This window comes from Egretta garzetta, unplaced genomic scaffold (genome assembly GCF_000687185.1).
Source record: "Egretta garzetta isolate BGI_Z169 unplaced genomic scaffold, ASM68718v1 scaffold139, whole genome shotgun sequence".
NCBI classification, from domain to species: domain Eukaryota; kingdom Metazoa; phylum Chordata; class Aves; order Pelecaniformes; family Ardeidae; genus Egretta; species Egretta garzetta.
The window spans coordinates 402,578-428,446 of NW_009260832.1; the positions used below are offsets into that span (position 1 = coordinate 402,578).

The 25,869-nt window shown below is 41.0% G+C and overlaps 1 protein-coding gene across 1 annotated transcript in view; it reads right to left on the reverse strand.

Moving 5' to 3' along the window:
• Window positions 1-25,869, reverse strand: part of MTHFD1L (methylenetetrahydrofolate dehydrogenase (NADP+ dependent) 1 like) — a 158,033-nt gene that overhangs the window by 67,587 nt on the left and 64,577 nt on the right. The window contains exon 20 of the mRNA XM_035902367.1: window positions 22,613-22,724. Within this exon, the coding sequence (XP_035758260.1) occupies window positions 22,613-22,724 (112 nt within the window). The remainder of the gene's footprint in view (window positions 1-22,612; window positions 22,725-25,869) is intronic.

The window sequence follows — 25,869 nt, forward strand, 5'->3', positions numbered from 1 at the left end:
TCCCACCAGAACACACTGAAGAGTTGGGATCAATGCGTGCCTCTGGAAGATGTGAAGGGACTTGCAGCCAGACAAGTGAGGGTGGGAAAATCGCTTGCTTCAGAGGCTCCTGGACCTGACTCCAAGCAGGGCTGGCAATGCGTCCCGTAATCCCAATCAGCTTGCAAAAACTGGTGAATTCCCTTTTCTTTCTGTCCCTCTTGCCAGCCTCTCATGCTTAGAAGGGGATCACAAACAGCTGATTGAACGTTTCGGGGCTGGAAACCTTCGGCAGAGTCAAGGAGGAGGAGATGCAGATCAGCTCTGCTGCTGTGGGAGAAAGCGTCCGTCTGTTGGCAGCCGATGCGCTTTAGGAAGTCCCAGCCTTTGTGCATTTGTCCTCACCCCACTGGTCCCTTTCCACCCCTTCGTTTTGCGCAAGCTGAAACAATTGCCTGCGTGGCGCTGCTCCGAGGGGGGAAACGGCTGCTGGGGCTGGGGGAGGAAGCAAGAGCTAGCAAACAGGGGCAGCAGGGACCTCTTGAAATAGCAAGATGGCAAGTGTCATGATTAACATTCTCCAAAATCATTGTAATAACATAAACTTTTTTCTGAATAGCCCAGAGAAAAACAGACATACCAAACATGGAAACAACAACAAAAGAAGTTTACACAAACACAATAATTCACAGGAACAAAGCTAATGTCAGGCTAAGTCATATTAAAAGCAGAGCCAGGGATCACATGTCTGCTTTCCAGTAACCCCCATTCTTCTTCTCCAGCCTCTTATGTGGCACAGTGTGATTAATGAGAACTCTGAGTCAGGAATATATAACCACAATCAATCTTTAACATAAACAACAGATAAACTACCAAGTACTTGAGAGGGTGGGAAAATAATTTGTCTCTTACAGAGATTGCCAGCATATACACATAGCAGTCTCCTAACATTTCCAAACAAAGTTTCCAGGGAGTTAATCCTTTTCATGCCAAGCCTTTTCAAGGGTCAGTTTTCCTTAGAGAAAGGGGGATTGCAAGGCTACCTTTCAGTGAGAGAAAAGCAGAGATTTCAGCCTTCCAGCAAGCACAGCAACAGCGCACACAGCACTTCAGGGCCCTCGGGGAGGTGCTTGCACCCTTCAGGCAGTCTCAGCAGCCAGGGCGAACACCCAGGAAAGCTGCACGGGGGCACGGATCGGGGTAGCTGTGTGTATTCCTGTTCTTTGTAATGCTTCCCTTTGACGTGGAGGGCAACATGCACGTCTGCCTCAACAACCCAAATCCTGTATCGACATCTGAAACGCTAACAGAACATCGGTGTTTCCCGAGAGCGAGCGCTACAACATGGAGAAGGGGATTTCTTCATCTGAAGCAGAGGAAAGGGAGAGGAGCGTTGGTGCTTTCTCCAGCGGGCGGAAGGAAACAGGATGTAGTAGAAAAGCTGTCTGGATGAAAGTTGCTAACTCCGTTTTATTTCCTCCGAGGAATAGTGAGAAGATAGAGTAATATGCCAAGCTATTATATTTTGAAATCTTTGCGCTGAAACACTTAATACAATTACTTTCAGATTGTTTCCTGCTTTCAAACGAAAGCGTCAATGAAAAACAAATACAGACTTTAAATGGGAAGTTTCAAGCTAGTCTACATTTAGAGATTAGGAGATAAAACAGCTAACCACTTGAAATGTAACAACAGAAATTTCAAGTAAGAGATGGGTTCATTTATTTCTGTTATCATTTCTCATACATGGTTTGTCAACAGAAGGAAATTACAGTTTACAGGTGAACTGATGAAGAATTTGGGTACAAACATCTTCCTAAGCAGATGTGGTCTGCTGTACCACAACTGAAGGAAAGTTTATGATGCAACCGCTACTACTATATGATTCTATATGGTTGGACTTGATGATCTTAAAGGTCTTTTCCAACCTAAACGATTCTATGATTCTATGACTCTACCTGCCTACACAGAGTCTTCACCCAGCTCCAGCTCCCCTCCCTGAAAGCCTCTTCCTCCTGCCCCCTGCCAAGCAGCCACTTCCCAGCCCTGTGAATCCCTGCTACCTAGGCCGCTGCCCTGCAGGTAGGCAGAGGGTTTGTAATAGATGTGATGATGTTAACTGCTCGCTTTGATTTCCTGGCCACAAACATAGCAGTTGTAATGAAAGTAAAGAGGTCAATGATTTGCCCTCAGTGAGCTCATACAAAACATACAGGTATTTGCACTTCCAGCCTGAGAACACAACCCCATGGCAGGCAACATATGCTGACCCAGACCAGGGATTTTACAGTCCTAGGCCTTACTTTGCATTCCGGATCCCCTTCTTGCACTGACAAGACTGGACAACAATCTGGACAAGCACTAAAAGATTATTTTCTGGGTGTAATTTTCATCAAGTACAGCTCTCTGAACTATCTCAGTGCATGGTCATACATAGTGCAAAACCTAATTCTACAAATACTCTGCTCTTTGATTTTATGCTTCAATTTTATAGCCCAGGTATCATTAGGAACATTAGAATGAAGATTAAAAATTAAAATTTCATGTACCAGCAGCGCACTACCATTACATTACTTTTAATAGTGGGCCACAGGTCAAACCTAGCAATTAATATGCACACAAGTATCAGAAACTGCACCAAAATGCTCCACTAAGTTCAAATAACAACTTCTCATAAAAGATCCCCATGAGGGTGACCAAAAGCTAGGCTTATTCTAACACCTTGCTGGGGAATCTTGCTTCAGAACAACAGTAGGCAAAACACAACACACAGTTACTATAAGTCTTTCTACAGGTCATTTGCACAATATCTACTTCACTTGGTTCAGCTACCAAAATAACCAAGAAACCATAGTTTTCATTCAGAGCAAGAATCCCAAAATATCCAAATTAGGTACAAAAGGGGAAGGAAAAGCTCATAAACGTGGAATTAGGCAATAGCAATGACGAGAAGTCTGTCGGGTGGTGTAGAGTCAGAACAACTGATACTCTTCAGTGAAGTCTCTAATTCCACTTCAGGGTTCAAGCAAATGAACAAATCACTCTGATGGTTTTGTTTCTTGTTTTTAATTAGCATAAACTCTCCATGGAATTACTGCCTTGCCAAGCACATCTGGGAATATTTTATCACCTACACATGACAATAGCTTAAATAGTCAGCGTCATGGTTTAAGCAGCTAATCAGATTTCATCGTCATGCTTAATACAAAATGTAATTTTTCTCTGCCTAAGAATACATCTATCATGCTATAGCTGCATAAACTGGTTCCACATTAGTCTCACATTTGCATACCACTTAAAGGCCTTACAGAAAGTGATGTTTAGAATTTTTTTTTTTTTTTTAAGATATTTAATCCACAACCAAACTTCACGTAAACTGAGGTTAATTTCTAGTGAAAGTGGTTTCTCCCCAGTCAGCCCCTTCTATCAACAAATCAATGACAAAATAAAATGTTTGTACTATAAAGGGCCAAGTCAGATGTGTATGCATGAGGTGAAACTTTAGGACACGAATTGTGAGCCTGGATTCCTGAACAATGCAAAAGGAAATGGAAACTCTGAGCTGCAAGCTGCCATTTACTCCCCACATGTAAACATATCTGTTCTGGTGCAGCTGTCTGCTGGTAAACTCAGGAAAAGAAGAGTTCAAAGTCATAGAAGCACATGAACTGTGAACCTGGAGCTGGAGGCATGCTAGCTGTAAAGTACTGATATGTTCTTGTTTAAGTGAAAAATACCAAGGTGCGCAACCGCCAAGATAAACTAGGATGATCAGTGATTTATCTAACAGGATATCATATTTTTGTTAGTATAGCTAGGGATGAATAAACCAGATGTTTGTCCATTCCGACTCTGGCAGTTTATCTGATGTGAACTTTCATTATTATGGCTGATTTTGGAATGTAAAAGATAACTTTTTTTTTTTTCTTTTTCTTTCTTTCTTTTTTCCTCTCTCCCAACAGAGGGAGTTTTCCTGTTCATTTTTCTTCTGATGCATTCTCAGGTGGCATGCATCACAGGCGCTCCCTGACACCACTACCGGACATGAAGTCCAGCAGAAAGCTATGCATGCATATATTAAGGCTGAATGTTTCTCGTGCCATGACTAAAACAGTTTGCATCTGCTATCAAAGTTTTTACCTCCACATTGGAAGTAACAGGTATTTTTCACCCTTTCCTAAATCATAGAATCGTTTAGGTTGGAAAAGACCTTTAAGATCATCAAGTCCAACTTTAACCTAACACTACCATCCCACCACTAAACCACCAAACCACGTCCCTAAGCATGTCCCTGAAGAATGATGCCAGGGCAGTGCGTGTTCTGTAGAGGTCCAGGCGTCGGAGGTATCTGACTGTTGGCCACCAATCCACACTTTTGACTGGATCAGCAGAAATGGCAGTCCTGGTTCTTAAGCCAAAAGGATCATGCTTCTAACAGCTATTAATGGGTTTTCTTCGGCAAGAAGTCCTGACCAAACATAACTTTAAAGATAACTTAAATCTTGATCCTCTCACAATTAAAGATACAATTCCTCTTTGTGGGTTTTACAGGTCCACTTATATACACATGCTGCACATGTTGGGTTTCAAATTCGGGGTGGGAATCAAACGGAAAACTCCAGGAGCTGACAGAAGTGGCACTGTGTGATGGAAAGCATGCCCTGCACATCTCCACAGCTCTGCTTGCCTCCCCCTCTTGAAAATATACAGAAGTGCAACTGCAGCAATTCCTGCCTACACAGCACCAATTTAGGGCATGGTTTTACGCTGTGGCTGAACCAAAGGAGCACCCTGCCTTGCTGAAAGGGCAATTCCTGTTCCCTCTTAATTCTTCCACCTTTCTTCCCTGCTCCCTCCCTCCCCACCGCCCAGACTTCCCGCAGGTTTTGGCACTCATCTAACTGGAAGGTAAACTGTCGGAATTTGCTAATCAGAAAACAAACAGAAAAACACAGAACAACAAAAACATTTTTTTCCACTGGGTTAGACGTGAAACGGCTGAAGTGAGACCAGACAAGTGTCTGAACATGTTCAAACAAGCAGCAGAAGCAGACAAGCAGAAGCAGGGGGAGATGCATTTCAACAGCGGCAAACTGTTAATTCATCCCTAGCCACCTTGTCAAACCATACTCTGATATTTCAAATGTAAAATTTGACATCTTCTCGCAGCTCACTAGTAATGAGCTCATTATTTAGATTTATTACTAGAGATTAAAAACCTGAAGACGTCTTAGAAACCACAAACGATTCATTCTAATAGAAATAAAGTGAGCTGTATGTGGCTTCACGGGCTACATGTTTCTCTGCATCCCTCTGCTAAGCCTGCTGGGTTTTACAGCCACTTTCTCTTAACTCCTGTATCCTGTACTCACGTGAAGACCCATAACTCATACGCTAAGTGTTGGCCCCTGACATGAATTGTAATGCATAGCTGAATACACTAACAAAATATACACAGTTCCCCCTTTTCTAACCTCCTTCTGTTACAATATTAACTAGAAAAATTCAGACAAAAGAACTGTGAATTTTAGGTTGCATCCTTTTACCATTCATAGCACGTTTTCTTTGAGGTAACAGAGTATCATTTGCTCATAAGACAGATGACCACGTTTTTAAAATGGAGCACAATTAATAGCACAGGAATAAGGCAATTATGTTATCTCACACTTAAGAGATCATCTTGGCCTTTGGCAAAGAATTATTACCCTTCTGGTGATTACAAAATTAAAACCTCACCACTTTTTTATTTGGAGTTGCGTGGAAGGAATAATTAACAGCAGCACTGATGGATCTTCATTAACGGCCATTCTTCTACAATTCCCCAACTGCAAGGAATATATTAACTTATGGTAGCCACAGTATTACCCGAAGTGATTAAACTAAATTTCATCACACCTAAAGCACGTTTCTCTCTGGCTATCTCACTGCCAGATTTTAATTTACGTTCCCTTTTAAAATATCCATCTGGCTGAAGCTCCTGCCAGAAATACACCTGCCATCAAACTGAAGCTGCTCTCTGTTGAGCTCTCAGGTTTTGGCTCCTCCTAATCCCCTTGGAAGAGCTATGGAAAATGGACTTTGAACATGCTTTGAGAAGTCACGTTACAAGCATCTGGAAAACACTGACTTCAAGAGGCAGGCGGAGTGCCTGAAGATCTCTTCCCTGGAAAAGTTCTACCCATTTCATCAAAAGGCCATGAAGTAACACCTGCCTTAGCACCAATATTGCACTGGTTCATGAAAAAGAAAAGAAAGGACATAAAGGATCCTATTCTTAAGACAGAGCATCACTTCAGCATACACCCTGGAAGATTACATACTTTCGAAAGAGCAGCAGAAATACAGTCAGGCAATGAGTGATGATACAGGTAGTGAATGACGAATATATAATTTTTTTGCAGCCATACAATGTACCCCCAGAGACTGTCACAACTCAGAGACAAAATCTACTTAACCAACCACCACCACAGGCTGGGCTGTGGGTGTTCACGCACCCCCGCACGCCTTTAGATGGACACGGCTGTGAGAGGAAGTGAGGCCAGGGAACCACCTTGCTAGCCAGAGGAGCTCCTCTGTTCTCATCATGAAACAAAAGCGCCTGTGCATGGATGGTGGGAGACTGCTGGCGGTTGAGGCTGTGGTGGATGCCACACAACAAAGAGCCGCTGAATCAGGATGATCAATGCTCCTGTCACTTGGTGCAATCACCCGAGGCATGCCAGGCACAGAGCCATCAATCACTGCAGTGTAATACATGCAACTATTTGCCTTGGGCTGCTGCCTTGTTAAAACTCCCCCAGACTCTTCGCCGAGGCACACATTTTCAGACCTATCCCTATCCCTACCACCCTGCCCTTCTAAAATCGTGGGGAGTGCCAGGTTATTACAATAACGATTTCACCCGTGATTTAGGCACTGTCTTTTAAGTGTACGCATGCAGTGAATCCTCCTCCTAGGAGAAAGAGCTTTTTGTTGAGGTTTTGTTTCATTCCACTTAAGTCTTTGCTAGGAGACAGAATGCTTTCCCTTCCTGACTGGCCTGAGAGGGGACACCGACACTGCTATTCTTGACAAAACTACTGAGCCATGTTTTAGAAATTAATGGAAAAGGGCATCTTTATGTATCTGTTATGTATCCCCAGGAAGAAGAGTATTCCACTGCACTGGTAGCTTGTCTCAATGAAAAAACGGCCCAGTAAAACATCTGATGTAAAGGCTGTAAATTACTCTACAAGACCATCCTGAAAGCTTAGCTGGAGAGCTCTGTGCTGGTAGAAATTCTACAAAGAGTGCGATACTTGTTGCAAACACATACAGAATTTAAGATATCAATACACGGAATGACCTTCCATAGAGAAAGTGCCAGATACTGATAGTAGTATCTAGAAAAAATTCCTACTGGTGAGAACACGCAGCATAAGCCACAGAAGAGTGGATAAGGGTGAAAGAAGCAGGCAAGTAAAGCCCACTGTGCTGCACAGACTATATAATAGCCACATGCATGGAGAAATACAGCAGGAGCAACTCTGGAAATCATGGAAGCTTTTCAGATGCAAGCCCTCTAAAACCTTTGCAGATAGGCATTAGCTTGGTTGTAATCACCTATATTTTTAAAATAAACTCTACAAAGCCAGCACACTTGAACCTCTACTCAAAGTGTAAGATTGATGTCTTGTGTCAAACTTATTAATATGTATTTACTGTTTTCTTTATAATTTTTGGATGAGGAAAAAGGACTCAGCTGGTTAAAATTGATGTGGAAAATAACTATGTCTGTTGAACCATATGTGTGTGCATATGTGTAATCTATCTTATAGAAAGAATTACAAACTGAGGAGAGTGAAGGTACTAAGGTCACACACCAACAAATCCCACATGGAGAAGGATTTTCCTCCATGGATTTCCCAATTAAGAATGCAACCAAACCCCAAATCAAACCAAACCATAATTCTTCTAGTTTACAAGCAAATCCTTTCAATTGCTCGTGGCTAAGCCAGTCCTTCAATGCCTATTGTGAATTTCACCACTTAACCGCAGTTCATATAATCAAGGCAACAGAATTGCCATTGCAAACTACCCATTATCATCTCTGTAATATTTGTACATTATTAGTGGATCCTCCTTTACTAAGGATTATAAATTATTCTTTTTTTTTTTTCAGTTCCTCTTCATAATTGCCCATCATCTTGTCATCTCAGCCACTCTTTTGTCCTTGACCCTCTCCTGCATTTTTGTGCTTTTTCACTCCTCATGCAGCGAAGGACCCCAAACCGTACACTGAATTCCTAATTGGCTGCAGGAAAAGCTGAACCTGCAACCCTTGATTTATGAAGCTGTTACTCAGCCTCTCGGGAGCTCTGTTTGAGATGCAGTAGATGAAGGCAGTGGATAGATGCAGCATCCTCATGCATGTAAAGCATCTGCTCTGTCCCTGAAGCTTCATTCTCTCTCAGAGCCTGCAGTTGGGGCTAAGTTGAAGATACATTATGAGCATGTGCCTTATTACTGCAGGAAGCTAAGTCGAAGAGTTTGAGATTGCCAGCTTCAATAAAGCTGTCAGCATAGCAAATTAAGGATAGAGACCGACAGAAAGACCCAACATATAAAAGACAGATAGGCCACCCAAAATTTAAGAATAGTTGTAACCCACTTTCTCTTACTGTCTTTGAATCTAATCTGTTTTCTCAATCAAATAAAATTAATTACAAAGCAGTTATATAAAACTGCAAAAATAAATCGACATGGTCAGAGCAGCAAACTGACCCCAATATACCATTTAGGATATTAATCTTTTCTTTTAATGTATTATTTTATTTAATCAGAGAACAGCGTCTGAACGCTTTCAAATACTGTCAACATCTGACCTTCAAAAGCACTTTGGCTATTTGCCAAAGCAACACTTCCCATTAACAAATCATACTGGCCATACATAACCTAGTATTATTTGCAATCTAATTAACATGTTCAGAAATGATTTAGAAACATGTTTATATCCCTAGTCATGAATTCTTGGTATTTTTCTTTGAAGCTAATCCCACCAGGTAATAAGGTCAGATACATAAGCAAACCTAATTTCTGTTTTCAGAGAACAATAACTATTTTCTGTTAAAATTATTTAGAAATTCCCAGCATAGAATAACACACATGGTCTATTGTTGAAAATTTAAAAAAAAAACCCAACAATTTGAAGTTAGCATACTTTCTGAGAAATCACAGTATTTTTCTTTTATATTGTCTTATCAGAGAATACTTCATAAAATTTATGAGGCAAAACAAACCACCTGCAAATAAAAAAAAAAATCTGAAGAACCCTCTGCATGTGCATATTTCTGAGAACATCTAAAGACATACCTTAACCTTTTCCCCAAACCATGACATTATTTCAGTTGGGCTGGTAGAGAGGGTAGCACAGGATGAGAGGAAAACATTTCAGACTTCTGATCCCAACGAAGACAATGTAGCTTTGAACAATTCTCCCTGAAACACCTATTAACTGAGCTCTCAGTGTGCATGTGCTTATGGAACACCGATGGAAAACAGAAAATCAACTCTGCTAAACATAAACTCGTACTAGATTATATTAAACCTCTGCCAACTATAATTGCCATAATAAAAAATGGAAATACATGTATTTATGTCCTTACCATGTTTCACATTTGTACTGACTTCTCTGGAGCCTTGAAGATTTAAATCAACAGTTTACAAAGTAAATACACATATTAACAAACATTACCCCCTCCATATTTGTACATTATTAACAATTTTAATTACAAAAGCTTTTGGAAAACAAAGCACTCCCGCCTGCAGATTCAGAACAATGGCTCAGAAAATAAAAAGAAAAAATAGGTTTCTCCAATATGATAGAAATGTCTGAACAAACCTCAATTTTATGGAAGTAAAAAGAACATTAGATTTCAGTATCAAAAAGCCAGTAAAACCAACAAATAAAAAAATCTAATGAAGAGCTTTCATTTTCAAATGATATTAAAAATAAGCCATACACTAAAATTAAAATTCAGCCTTTAAAATGGGACTTGAACCCTTTATGCATACTCTGCCCTCCTGACCCTGCTAAAGGGTATAAGTCAATATGAAATACTCACAAATGGAGAGAGGATGATGGATTTTCTGCCAAATAACCCTAAGCAAAAGTAACGCTGTTAGCTAGGGAGCCTGCTTTTATTTCCTTTGCCAAGTGATAAATTAAGAGAACTTCCTACCATATATGATGTTTTACTGTTTGCATTTTTTTAACCTCTGGTTATTCTCTTCTTATAAATAAAAGCAACACAGCCAGTAGGTAACAAAAGAACAAAAGGAACTGCTTATTTGCTTCTTAGGAGTTGGGAGTTTTAAAACTAGGTAAGTTGGCTAACTTGAGGAGGGAAGGGAAAATAAATAGGACAGAAGTTGCAATGTCATCAGTTTCTACTCAGTAGAACGGCATTTTATTTATCAGGAACTGGGCAGTGCCTCTACTTTCTGAATAAATGACAGATCCTTCCTATCTATTTTTACCTCTGGGGTAACTGTCCTGAGACCGAGAATAATGGATAGCCCTTAACAGTTGTACGCTCCATACTTTTAATTTATGAATGCCGTTGACAGAGGAAAGAGTTGTGTTAAGCTCTAACATGTTGCAGAAGAGGTCAGCATACAGAGCATTAAAATACCATGTCAGCTTGTCAGGGAATTCCTGATGCATGTTTAAGTACTGGCAGCTGCCATGGCTCTGCAAAAGCTCTGTTTCCTTAAAGTTCTTATTACTGTAGTGTTTGGCATCTACCCATTTGCTACGGTGAGACAGTTCTTGCCCCTAAGAAAGTTTATAAACTGAATAAACAAATTGGGAAGAATGGGATTACATATGCAGGCACGGAGGCTGAAATTACTTGCCTAAGGCCACAAAGCTAGTCAAGGTTGGAGGTGGCAACAAGATGTATGCCTCCCAACGTGCACTACAGTGCCTCAGCTGTCGGGCCTCAGCCACGAGACCAGGAGCTCTTGATCAGAGAACATGCGCTGCTGGAGACAAACGACAGACTCAGCAGCTCTGTCTCCTCATCTATTACTGGGCAAGAAAGAGGAGCAAGGATGGGTCTCCTCAAGACACCAGCTCCTCAGAAGCCAGCCAGCTCTAGTTACCATCCAGCCAGCGGGAACATTCACGCCGCCCTTCCTGCCTCCCCATCATCAGCACGGCAAATCCCCCAGGCATAAAATCCCAACCCAAACACTATCTCTCTACACCTCCCTTCCACTCTGAAAACCCATATGAAGAAAACAAAGCATGGCTTTCTCAAGTAAGGTATGCATATCCAGTTGTCCACTTGCTTCTGAGCCAGCTGGTCCAGTTACAGTGCGACACTTTGTTCAGCACACGACCAACACGCATGCGTGCCACCTTGCAGCTCTTAGTCAGTGAGAAAACCATTTAATTGCTTTGCCAGTAAGGAACACAGCAGCATCCATCCACCAGCAAAGTGTAAAAAATAAAGACTTGAAAACAACCGTGCAAGGCCACATTCTTTGTTGTTTCCCATCATGTCATTGCTACGTTTTAAATTGCTTTCCTCACACTGCAATCATTTCACCCATGAATTCAAACTCCTCTAAATGTACTAATTAAAATGCCTGGTCTCCCACATGACATCTGGCCTGAGAACAGTGGTAACTCCTGGTCATTAGGAGGAAAGGCAGTCAAATACATAGTTTTGTCATCCTGCAGGGTGGCCTTTTTGAGCAGAAGTTACAGAACTATTAATTACACAAGCTCTAAAAGAATGGACGAGACAGAGTTGCTACACCAGAGAATGAGTGTCAGAGCCTGCAAAGGAAATTAAAACAGATTGCAAGGTTCTTCAGGAACACAAATTACAAAGTAGAAGCTAATAAAATGAGGTCACCATAATATATTAAAGATGGCATTAAAAAACCAAAATATACAAGAGCTGAATGCGCTACTCTTAACAAAGAGTGAATCAGGAATTTCAAAATCCTGGAAGAAAAAAACCAAAACATAAAGCTTGTATCAGCATTTAAATAAATTCCTGTATTGGGTGCCTTGCATCTGAAAAGCATCAAAACCTGTATATAAGTAAAGTAACAGGAGTGGGAGGAAATTTGAGTGACTACAGGATTAATGTTTTCAAACAGATTTTTAAGAAAAGAATAACTTAAAAAAAAATTGAGATAAGTAAGAGCTATAGTCTTTGTCTATCAGCGGCAGGCTATGCCAGATACAAACCTTTCTCCAGTAATGAAAAGATGACAACATCTCATCAATGTGGCCTTCAAGAAAAAAAACCTGCTACCGCAATAGACAGGACCACGTTAACATGGCTAGAAAAAAATTATGATTACATGATTAAGAGAGAGGAGAATAGGCAGCCATGACAGGAGCACTGTGGAACAGGAGAGAGGCTCAGCTTGAGGGCCCTCATTCACTATTTGCTAAATGACCTCAGCAGAAAGGCTGAAGAACATTGATGGAGTTTATTGGCAATGCCAAAGTTTGAAAGCAACGCCAACGTGGAGCGGAACTAGGATATCGCACAGGAAAAAGCTGCTGCGGTGATTAGGAAGAAATGAAGAGAAACAGAATGAAAGTTATTAGTAAACAGCCATTGCCACTGGAGATTAATGACAAAAATCTGACCTACAATTTGGGAACTTCATACTTGCAAACATCAGAGAAGAGCCTGGGAGCCTAGCGGCATTAAGGCAATCACAGAACGAGGGATATATGGAAAATGAGAAAAAAAATTGATCTGAGGATAAACACCAGCAAGGTACGAGTGACTATGCAGAGCTCTGCCGCATGCACCTACGTTGAAGAAAGTGAATGCTCTAACAGAGGCAGAAACTAAGAAAGAAGATAGGCTGTGTTACAGGAATGGCAACCCTAGCACGAATTATAAAAGATTAGAAAAGCTGTGTTTCTTCAGTTAGACAGACAGTATAAAAAGTATCACCTGAAAAAAGAGAAGACTAAGCTGGCACACAGGATTACAGAACAAGAGCAGATGAGTCCAAATTGGCCACAGAAGCCCAGCCAGCTTAGAATCAGAGAATCATAGAATCATTTAGGTTGGAAAAGACCTTTAAGATCTTCAAGTCCAACCGTACTTGTCCACTACTAAACCATGTCCCTAAGCACCTTCTCTACCTGTCTTTTAAATACCTCCAGGGATGGGGACTCCATCACTTCCCTGGGCAGCCTGTTCCAATGCTTGACAACCCTTTCAGTGAAGAATTTTTTCCTAATGTCCAATCTAAACTGCCCCTGGTGCAACTTGAGGCCATTTGCCCTCGTCCTATCGCTCATTAGGCTACCAGCAGTAGCAGCAAGAGTTAAAAATCCTAGCTAGTTTCAAACTGGGGCTTAGTCAGTTTATGAAGGAGATCATCTGATATGCTTGTCAGATAAAGCAGAGAACTCAGCTAAATGGCTGATGATTTATAATCACATGTTCTTTTATTCCCATAAATTGCCTCTCATCGTTCTGGGTATCAACAACAGATTTGGGAACTGTACATTTACAAATACATTTTGTAGCGAGGGAATGCCAAGTGAGTTTCTAAAATGTTGTAGATTTATTTCTTCTTTAAAGGGAAGAAGGTAAAATCTCACGACAAGACAGTCCATAATTTGGGAGCTTTTCTCTTCAAAATAGCACCACCACTCCTTATTGGGCAAATCACCACTTTTTTTTATGACAAGCGTAGTATTAGTCAGACATAATTCAGTAGTTCATGATCAATACCAACTTTCAGGTTTGAGTTTAGCTTTGCATAATTTACAAGCTCCCAAATGAATAAAACTTGAAAACTCTCAAATACAGTGACATATGATACCAGGGTCAATGCTAGAATGCTTCCTGACACGCAAAAACATTCAGGACAGCTCTCTCCCACCCAGTCTTCCTTCTGAAAAGCTTTATTTTGCAGTGTATCCTAAAGATCAGAACTGTCAGAAGAAAAAGTTCCAAGTGATCTGCAGTGAAAACATGGAGTCGCTCAGAACCTTCTCAAGGACTCTGAACACCCAAGGATATAGGAAAAGGTTTGATTCTCATTTGGCATAATAATTCATAAATTATTTCAAGACTGTTTTAAGCGTTTTCTGCAATAGAAAGTCATTTAAATCATGGCCACCTGACTTTCAGTGGCAGCAATCCATAAGCGAGGGATGCGTGATTTGTACCCAGATGATTTGCGACACGGCAGTAAGCAGGCTCAGCTTTCAGGAACTTTTGACTCCCTGTCAGTGAAGGAAAATGTGTTGCACGACATCTTGTCTCTAAAGACTTCCCAGCTTACTGGTAAGAAAATTTGCTAATATTTTAAAAGCAAAGGAGAACAAGAGAAGATTTTTTTATTTCCACTTTACAACATGTGAAAGAAATGGGATTTACTTGTACCTTGGCAGATGTGAAGAAAGAAATAAAAAAGGCACCTGGGATGTGAATGGCATCACCGTTCACAAGTGAACAGCAAAGATTCACAGATCTTCTAGCAGTAATTGGTACCTTATTTTGCAGTTTGTGGTACCACTGTGCCTTGCACTATCAGACCATGGTTTTAAGAGCCTTGCAGCAATACTAACACAGTATCACCTTCCTCCCTAACAGCCCACGGCCACGGTCGTGCTGAGCACAGCTGCTTGAGCAGCTGCACTAGAAATGGGATGAGAGAAACACTGGAAAGTTTTGAACATCCCTTATCTAGTTTGCAGCACACACATTTCAGAGTAGGCCAGTAACAGCTATGCTGGTAATGCTGTCAAACACCTCGTACCATGAAACTTTAGCCTTGCTCTAACACTTAAAGCAAGAAAAAAGCACATGGGTTCAAAGAGCAAAATACTGGAACGTAATCAGATTACAACTTGTTTCTTGTGAAAATAAGGAGTGAAGAAGTCGGAGATGAAATAACACAAGGCAGAAAGACATGGGACAGAGTCTTAAGAATTAAAGCTGTCTGGAGGGTCACCGCATGGAACCCCTTAATAGTGGTATTGAGCAATAAAAAAGAAAAAGGAAGAGAAATCCTTGAACTCAAATTTTAAATGTAATAATATCACATGTACTACTGGTGCCAAAAGATGTCTAGCCAAAGTATTTGGGCTTTATTTCCTTTTTTTTAGAAAAAGACTACTACTAAGAACATAGTTCAAATTGTCTTATAACATTAAAAAAATCTGCTGAAGGTTATTCACTTAATATATTATACACAAACAATTTTCATGAGGTGGTTTATAAACTTGTTATACAATGTCTGCTCTGAGATTATGTAAAATGGATACCCTTCGAAATACAACTTGGTATGTACTAAACCGATAGTTAGAGCAGCTAGCATCATTAGTTTATTCTAACAAGAGTACCGGCACAATAAAAAGAGTCAATTACTTAGCTTGTAAAATTTACTGCTTCTACTTGAGTTTATACCATTAAAAATGTGTGACAAATTCTTTTCAATTATGCCAAGTGGACCAACTAAAGAAAGAAACAGAAAGCGAACGTCTCTTAAGAAAGGCACCAACAGCTTGCAAGAACCCTCCTCTTGCCACCTGATACGACATGGGGACAAAGTCACATTCGGCCTTGCCTAGCACAGGCTGCTCTCGGCATCGAAGGGAATGTGCTTTTTAGGAGTAGGAAAGCAAGCAACCGCCAAACATATAGTCCAAGCTTGAAAAAACAAACTTCAGAAGGACTTCGGTTTAGGATTCCAAAAACATATTCATGCTTCATTTTTCTTCTGATTTACAACAACCCCTTTCCTCAGCTGAAACACCTTCAAGGGATTAAAGAGATGGATGGGGCAATTTGCTGAGTTGTTTATTGCAATAATTTCTGACACACTGACAAACATTACTCAGGAAAGCTCATTCCTCTTCCTCTTTCATCCTTTAAGTCTTCAAAACACCTCTTGGGCAGCCTGCATTCACTGACTAAAACACCTAATAGTTCATCCTTTCTAGTCACCTTAACGGAGTATTAAGACACAATCTGACTGACGCAGGAAAGGAACTTGGAGTTTTAGAAGGCATTTTGCTGCTTTAAGCCAACACAGGAGGAGGGATGAGAGATGTGACCGAAGAAGCCCTGACAATGTTAAATGTGTTAAGCATCAGAAACGTTTACCCCTTCCTGAGCTGAGTACCAAACTCATCACAAGGTGTGACTAGCTGCATTCTATGGTGATAAAGTTACCAAAATTTCCCTGTCCTTATTTTGGTTTATTGATATCGCCTTTCCCTTCTTGGCAAGGCTGCCTGCATACACGCCCACCGTAGTAAACAAGGATTGCAAACCACTCTCCTCTGATGGCATACCTGAAAGGTGAACAGTTAGTACGGGTCCTGCAGTCTAGTCCCCTCTGTTTCTGGGTGCAATTCAAGGCACCTCTCTCTAAAAAAACCTTTGTCCCTAGCGAGACATTTGAGACTTCAGCAACCAGAATAAATTCCATCTCATTGATACTTCTTTGCAGTCCTTCCTCTGCTCTCCCTGACATGAGTTGCGCCTCCTGAAACCTACAGAACTTCTCAGCGTTTGTCTACTTGCAAACTACACCAAGAATTTTTCTCCCCCTTGGAAACTATCACAAAAAAGAGAACTGTTGGGTGAGCAGGCCGGCAATACGACTGAGATGAAGGCACATTTTCCTGTGCTTTGCCAACTGCCTGTCACTAAGCACTTGTCACGTCTTGCCCTTTGAGTAACTAGCAAGTCTTTCTAGGACAAGGATTTTATTTTTTGTTCTGCATACATGCAGTGCTTATGACTGGGACTCTTAACTGGCAGCAGTTACGGTGTGGTTGAACCCATAAACTGTTTCCCAAAATCCTTGAGAAGTGTGTGTGTATGTGTGTGTGTTTAAGAACACCCAAAACTGTTTTGTGAAATGTTTCTTTCCTATACTGCAGCATCTTATGTGGCAAAATATTATGAAGAACGCTTGCCTCCTTAAATAATGTTATGTTTGGAATTAAAATCAAGCATTTTACATATACATCATACATTGTGTTGGTCCAGACATGGGACTTCTGCTGTCAGAGAAACACATACAACAATTCTTTGCTTGCTTAAGGCAATCACTCTAACCTACACATCCAGAAATCTAGTTAATGTTCGTGTTTGCAAAAATTGCCATGACAATCCTGAAACAGTGAAAATCTTCCTCAAAGTAATGGTGGGAAACTATGGAGGAAAGAAAGATGAGACAGAGAGGTCATTTCAGAAGAGGACTTCCAGCAAATCAAATTAGACTGCCCTGAACCATGAAATATGAACACAAGCACAAGGAGAAATCTGTGCAAAATTAAAGCTTTACAGAAGTGGCAAATTTATCCTCAGGGCTGCCAGTAGTTGCAATTTACACCAGGTGTGGCCTTCAGTATTAGCCAACTTCAGTGGATCAGCCGTGAGTTTGCTGCTCCTACATCAGAGGACAGTGATGAAGAACAAAAGGGGAATGAAAGAGGTTAACACCACAAAACAAAAAAAAACCCCAAAGAAGTAATTGCATAAATACAGATAAAGATGTAATTCCCCACTCAGTCATAGCACAGGACTCTGCCTAAACACTAACCCCCTTTCCCTGCCACTGCTGAGCTGTCAGCTGCCCCTGCTGTTTAACAATTAAGGGGAACCAAAAAGTGATGCAGAATTGGTTAAACAGGCCAGTTTAGGCAATGTTTCGCACAAAAGGAAAATGAAATGTCAGAAACAGAATTCAGGCTGCTGCCAGAGGGGCTAAAGAGACATGTGAGAGTCCGCAAAGCTCTGATGGCAACCGTGAAGATCGGCATGTTCAACGCGCCGCAGCGCTGCGCTTCCCAGGCCGTCGGCACAGCTGCCACACGGCACACGAGCCTGCACCACGCAGCCGTCCTCAGCGGGACACACTTGCTCACAGCAAGGATGGGGGGAATTTGCAGGAAAACAGGCCCAAAGCAGTAAAAGGCTGAGAAGACAAACAAGTGCAAGCCACCCAGGGCTAGGCAAGACATTGCACTGAGAGTTCAGCGGCAAAACTCATACCAAGAGAACTCAAAATTGGAGCAAAAAGACTGAGTTGTCAGCACATGGCAATAAGGCTCAGGGAGGAGGGAATGGACAAGCTGAGCTATAAGGCTTAGGCTATCTTGAACTTAATGAGGGCCTGTGATCCACTTGGCTACCTGAAAGTGAAGCAGGGAATGCCTTCAAATTAGTGTGACTTCACAACAGGACACAATGGTTAAACTTTGTTTAGTTTTTTGTTTTGGTTTTTTTTTTTTTAAAAACCAGACTGTCTACATCGTCGTAACCGATACTGCTCAAAAGGCACAGCACGTTGCAATTCCAGCTGCAGAGCAAGCAGAGAAACAGGCCATGCAGGCCAGAGAGAGAAAGTAAGGTTTAAAAATAAATTTTAAAAGAACATTTTTGGAGGATTTTTTTTGGCCTTGGCTGTGGCACGTGATCACACAAACAGTGGGATCTATACAACAGATTGGTTTTTCGCTGCTGGCTGTCCCAACTCACCCTCCCCTGCACCAGCTCTGGTGTTTTTGTGACTCTGGGCTGAACTGCTTCTGTGTTAAGTCAGCAGAAAACTAAGCCAACAAAAAGGGCAATAGGCTCTGCCGGGATGTCACGCAAAAACAGTTGAGCGCAGGCTGAGAAAGGAGACGGGCTTAGGTGCTCTGGCAACGCAGGCTCAGTCTGATTAGCCAGTGCATCCACGGTAGCTTTACTGGCACTTCAAAGCACCAAATGAGGCTATAATATTATAAATATTTATTTCAGCAAAACCACCACCTTATGTGGCATTACCTCATCTTCCCCCTGTTGCACATATAACCGTTTACCTAGCCACTGTCTGGGAGGGGAAGGAAGGGGATTTTTTTCTTGTAGTTGTTTTCAATCAAGACCAACTCTCCCATTTAGTTTATCATGTGGCTCTATGAACAGGTGTGCTGGCAAGCGAGGGGTTGTGCAGGGCTGGAAACAAGCAGCTGGAGGAAGGGGGCTGCTTAAGCCAGGAGAGAAAACAAAAAATATCTGTATTTGTGAAACTGTGGCACAAGTTCAGGCCATGCTAATTCTCCTTAGTACTGTCTACATACTCAGCAGGAGGTTCTGGTCTAGAATAACTATGGCTTAAGTAAAAAATAAAATAATAAAGAACATATATATAAATATATAAAAACAATAACTATATAAAATATAGAAAGAGTATATATATTTTATATACCATCATCCCATTTCACAGTAAGCTAGCATATGTACATTAAGATATTTATCCCACTATACAGGAAATTAATTTAATTGCAGACCCCATCACAGATTTCTTATGTTCCTGCTTTGGATCCAGCTGTACAATGCAGGAGCCACTTTCACAGCTCATGGTTCCTAAAAATGCCTCTCCCGGCCATGCAGTTCTGCTGCTTACCTTACACCATGTCCAGCACCTCTTGGACTCTCTCACAAGCTTATGCAACTAATCTACATGGCAAAACATGAACTGCAATCACTCCTACAAGAATCTAATGAGTGCCGGATCCAACATGAAGAAAGGATGAAATGCACGAGAAGAGAAACGTGGAGCAGTGAAAATTTTTTACCAAGAGCAAGTAACTAAACTTGCTCAGCTAGTTACAGAACTGCAGCGTAGCCGTCCTGCATTCCTACTGTCTGAATTAACACCAGGATCAGCTTTCCCCACCGAGTTTCAGTGGCACAGAACGGGGGTCAGGCACGCGCCACACTGAGCAGAACGCGGTGGAGTTTCTCACTAGCTGCTTTGCTGTGCAGCTTCACCGGTGCACGTTTTGGAGCGGTCATTTTAGCCTTCAGTTGTGTAGGGTAGGATAGGAAGCATTTAATAAACCAGCAAGCGCTAGGGGTAGTCTCTGCCCACCTGCTCTAACTAGTTACCAGAAACAACGTATTTCTTTAAAACATAAAGCTTAGAGTAATTACAACCATGAGAACAACCATTTATACTTCTGACTACCTGCAAAGTTTATTTAAGTGGGCCACTCTAGGAACTACTGCTTTCAATAATCTAACAAGGATCTAAAAACCACACCGAAGTTCTTTGCTTAGCAGAGCAAAGGCAGACTCATTTGGAAGCCAGTTTCACGGAGATTTGGGTTCTGTAGAATAAAACCTGCACAAGAGCCTTTAGCTGGCAACACACAAAGGTTTTCCTCTATTGCAGCTACACTGCTTTGCCTCCCAACAGAGAAACTGGGGCCAGAAACAAACAAAGCAAAAAAGAGCATTAAAGACAAACAGGCGGATAAGACCAAAAAAAAAAAAGCATGAAATGCAAGGATATGATCTCAGTGCCTGAGGGAAGCACCGAACGGAGGTGAATCCAAATCCAAGGTGATACTTTTCAGGCTCCAAAACCTGGATCAAGACGCAAGACTGCCACCAAACCACTTCTGTTCAGTTGACACAACACAGACTTCCCACTTTAAAAGATTGCTCACTGCAGAACAAAGTCACTTCGCCCAGCCTATGAAAAATGTTAGCTACCCTAAATGCTTTTGCTCTTCATTTCACAAAGCCACATAATAACAGTTTATTTATATATTATATATAACAATTTATTTCTATATTTATTAACAATTTATAATAATAATTTCAATTAATGAAATACCAATTCTATTACCATTAAATAAATGCATTCAGAATGCAAAATAGTCTTAATTTGAATGGATGTTTGATTATTAGAGGGAAATGAACAGACCCTTTAGCTGTACAACAGTAACACTGGAGAAAATAACCCTTTTCCTTGACATGATCATGCGTTTTAAAAAGGAAACACAAACACACAACACATGCCCAGACTCCCTTGAAAACCTCATGTTTCACCACCTTAACTGCAATGCTTTATTTTTTTACACAGGCCAGCATGTCCCTAGTTACTCCAACCTAAACATAAGATGTGAGAGCAGAATACTGAATCAAACTTTTCCCAAGAACACTCTTGCTAACAAAATACTACATGCAGATGTCCAACAATCTTTGCAAATTATAGTGAATCAGAAGGGCAGAGGTGAACAAAACTGACTGTAGAAACTAATGCTGTTAATAATACCCTAACAAGGATCTAAAAATGATTGTGGGCACTTTGCTGCTCCATTTTAAAAAAAAAAAAAAAAAAAAAGATGGAGAACATTTCTTCTAGGCACAGAATGCTTATGGAGATCAGAAGCTTACTTCTATAAAGACGAACAAGCAAAAATGAGAAAATAGAAAATCAGTAAGTATTCTTTAAAAAGAAGAAAGCCCTCAAGATAACGGAATACATCTAAATAGAATGTTCAACCTTTTTGTTGTTATTCAGAGAATACCAAAGTGCCATATTTCTTTAGTTTTGGGGTTTTTTTTCAAAAACAGTATGATCTACAGCAGGTTTCAATCCTTTCTTTTTTATTGGTATTAATTTTTGTTACTTTTTAAGATTCCTGTAAGAAATTCTTGTTCACTGTTCAACAACTTTGTATAAGAAACCTTTCTATTCTCTATCTGTAAACATATAGGTAGATTTGTATCATAACAGAAAGTATGTATGTTCTATAACAATGAAAACAACGCCCCCATCCTTTCTACGATTACTAGTGAATTTGAATAGAAACAGCAATTTCAAGTAATTTGGTTCTCTTTATGTAATTTACAGCAATATGTAGGTATGACATAAGCATATACATATGTGTTTCTCTGCTAGTTTCAGGATGCTAGCACAAGAAACCTCATGTTTCACATTACAGCACCTCTTCAAGAGAATTGTTCCACAGGTACCCAAAGTTCAACTTCCGGATTAATGTCAGCCAACCTGGGCGTTCAGGAGGCAGAAGAGAACGGCTGCAGCAGCACAAAGGCATGACCGCTGCAAAGTAGTGACACCCCTTTCATTTTATTAATTCTAAAGTTTAAACATGCACAACAATTTTTACCCAAACTAGTTCACCGACTGGCCACAAGTTTGTTTTGCCTGCGACCGTAACAGTAAGTTCTTCATGTCTGTTGCTGCTTGTGGAGGCTGAATTCTTAATATAAGAAGAATCCACCCATCCACATGCTTTCATGGGAACATGAGGGCCTCATGGTGAGGTTTTACAATGCAGCTGGACCAACCTAATGGCTCACTGCCACCGAAATAAGGCTGTCTTACTCTTTCTTCTACCACCTTCCCTCTGCTGTTCCTCTGCACTGGCTCAGGGACATCTGACCCCTGATTTGGCCAGGTTTGCTGAATTGGCAGAGAAATAATTCAGTGGGAAAAGGGAATGGTTTCTGTCTGCTTATCAAGAGAGGTCAGATGAATACTAATACAAGGAACTACAGGACACTTCTTTCAATGCAATCCAGTCATTTAACTGGTTCAGCCACCTTGTGGAATCACAAACTGGATGATGGGAACGCTTGAGACAAGGGCAGGGTGAGGAAAGAAGTGCTTTGGGGTTTTTTACGTGTTCACTTTAAGATTATTTAAGATCATTATTAATATTTAGCATAAAATGAAGTAGCATTCTTACCTTTCACTGTTATTTTATCCATTCACTTACATCACTGTTTGCCAACTTACCAGTAAACCGTAATATAATAAACAAAATATTACTTACCTACAAATCCTTTCTCTCCAACTAATTTAAGGGCAATTTTATCTGCCAAAACAGAAGAGTTTCCATGTGCAATGTTAGCAAAAGGTCCAGCATGAACAAATACTGGTGTTCCCTGAATGATAAAAAATACATATCAGTCATTTAAAGGATAGGTACAATCACAAGCTCAGTACTCTTGCAGACTAATCAAGATTATATAGAAGTCAACAGCACATAAAACGAATAAGCACTGTTAGATAATTCAGCGGGGGGGGTGGTGACCCCATTCACACATCACCACATCTCAGGTGACCCCATTCACTGGCAGGCCTAGCTATCAGAACCTGCTTCATTCACAGAAAGGTAACAGACAACTTCTCACCCAACCTTGGACTAACGTTTCATATTTCCACTGCCCTAATGCCGTGGCATGCTATTCTGGCACACGCACTACAGTCGGCACCACGCGCATCGCCGCAGGTGGTACACACACAAAGCCCAGCTCCTGCCCTACTCCATCCCTGACTGCTCCTGCTTTCCTCATTGACTGTAATTGCCGCTCCTGTGCGGGCAAAGCAGCCAGTGGAAGCAATGAGGGACCAGAGGCAATGGTTAAGGAGGTGGAGAGGGAGAAGGGAAGGGACATGGCTGGGGTGCAGTGAGGATGCTGACATACAATGGGAAAAGCAGTCACCGCTGCTGGTCAAGCTCCTGGGAGCCCCAGGTGCAGAGTCAAATTCCCCTATGCTTGACACCATACAAATAGACAAGGGAAGTCAGCTCTGTAGCAGGGAGTAATCTAAAACAGCAAAAGGATAAGCAAGGAGTTAACAAAGTCATGGCATAGGGAAATTTGTCAGATAGCAAGCAAATCTCAGCTTCCCTGTTATTTTTTCGGCAGGCATCACAAAGAAAGGAGAAATTAGAAAACTAGTGTCTACAGAAAGGGATTAGAATTAGGTGAGATGTACTAAGTGCCCTCTTTTCTCCAGGTCAGAATGCACAATCAGATGGAAGGATGTCCCTTCAGCTGTTTTACTATCAAATACTTCAGCAAACAATTCCCGATTGTTGTGTTAATGCTTTTAAAACCCCCAGCTGGTTAAATAAAAGGTAAGCAGACAACTTCAGATTATCTCCATCAATGTTCTTCACACACTCTGAATTAGGAGCTACTGCCAACCTTCAGAATTTCAGGCAAGCTACTGGGCAATTTTCCTCAATTTTTGACCAGAAACACCAATTAAGGAGGACGGTGTTCTGTGGATCAGCTGCAGGCCACATCCAACAACCCCATGAACCACAACTTGGAAACCATTCACCATATAATAAAAGTTCGTTGCTCCCCCTGTCCTCAGTGTCTTAAGAAAACAACCTACACAGCCAAAAATGTTCATGTTTTCCCTAAAAGAACAGAACAATTGGATTATAGTAGTGAAATACTTGCTACTATAGAAAACAGATTTTCCTGTTTCAGTAACACTGAATACAAATCTTACAAAATATATCAACAACAAGCATCTGTTCTTATTGCTTCTTCTAGAAGTAATTATACATAATTAATTGTTTTGGTCAGAGCAAATACAAGTAACTTTTTATTCACTGGCACATCAAAATTCAGGTTTGTTCTAATAAAACAGGGGATTTTTTTTTTTTTTTAATCAAGAGTATAAAAGGAGAATATGCATACATATGGGCTGGGGATATTCTCCAAAAACTAGACAATTAAGCTACAATCCAAAGACGCCTCTGCCTCATACACATTAGAGAAAAATCAGAGGAACTGGAGCAGAAAAAATAAACAAAACAGAAACCATGCCCTGTAACAAAAGGAACGATGCAGATTATTATTGTCATAACACACTGACTTCATAGTGTTTACTAAGGATTTTTTTTCTCGTTTTCTATCTGCTAATGACCACATAGTGCAATATCAACTGGGGTTTTTCATATTTATGCAAAAAAATTAACTTGGACTATGTACACCCTTGAAGCTTCTTATAGTATTTAGGTATCAATCTAATGGGAGGTGCTGTGCAAAATAAAAGATTACCCCTATCCCAAAGAGCTTATAACTTACACAGACCAAAATGCAAACCACTTCCACCAACCTAAGTTTAAATTTTACTTGCTCATTTTACTTTTACTTCAACCCAGTATTTACCCTTCTGGCATTCAAATAAATAAGACTGCAGTTTTCAGCTACCAGACTGAAATCCACAGGATTTATTCTAATTTGTGTTTTATTACTCATTAAGTTTAAGCTTACTCTTCCAAGTCCTTAATTTCTCGTGGCAAGCAAGTACAAGGCTGCCCTCGTTAGAGCCCAGCGCACACATGGGCAGATCTGATGTCTGGAAACACAACCACAGATGATGAGGGCAGGGCAGGGCAGGGCAGCCCAGCCCATACTGCACCAGCTATGCAGGGAGGGGGCCAGAAGGGTCTTCCACAACATTCCCTGTGCAACTGTGCTCCCAAGAGTTCATCCACACAACACAGATGGGAAGGAAATTTGGATTGTGGTGTCCAACATCCAGAAGATCGGGAGCTGCGAGTCGCCCCGCCACGAACACACTACTAAACCATTGGCATGGACAGATGCTCCCTGGGAGCTCTGAAATCCACCAGAAGAAAAGGAGGAGTTATCTGAATGCTCTTTTCACAAGGGCAATTCTGGAAGAAAAATACAGTCTAGGTACCGATGGGAGTGAACTCCAGCAGAACCTCGGGAGCCTCAAGCACACCCTGGAACAGGGACAGCAACGTCTTCTCGGGCCAGCTTCAGTCACTCTGTGTCAGCCCATCTGTCCCGCTCCACAGAGTGCCACATGTATTTGTTACACTCTTAATAAACTATATGGAGGAACAAACAGTGGCACAGGGATGCATTCTGCTGACTGTTTTCAGTACAGGAAATTTTATTATCCAAGTTTTACTCAAAGAAAATAAACTCAGAATGTCAATAAATATCTGAAGTTATCTGGCCGCTAGATGGATGTTTATAATAGTTATTACCACTCTCCCCTCATCTTTACTGTGAGCAGCACTTCAAAAGTAATGAGAGCAAACCATCCCAGAGCAGCCAGCCTGCAACTACAAAGAGTTGTCCCATAGAGCAGCTGCTCTGTTACGCACGGTATAAATAAATGCAAAACATTAAGGGATGAGTTCATGAGGGAACAAATCCGTCATGACAAACATGGATAAACACCATGAAATCATTATGTATGTTTCAAACAAAGTCATCTCAATGCTGCAGCATTGGATATAAGTTC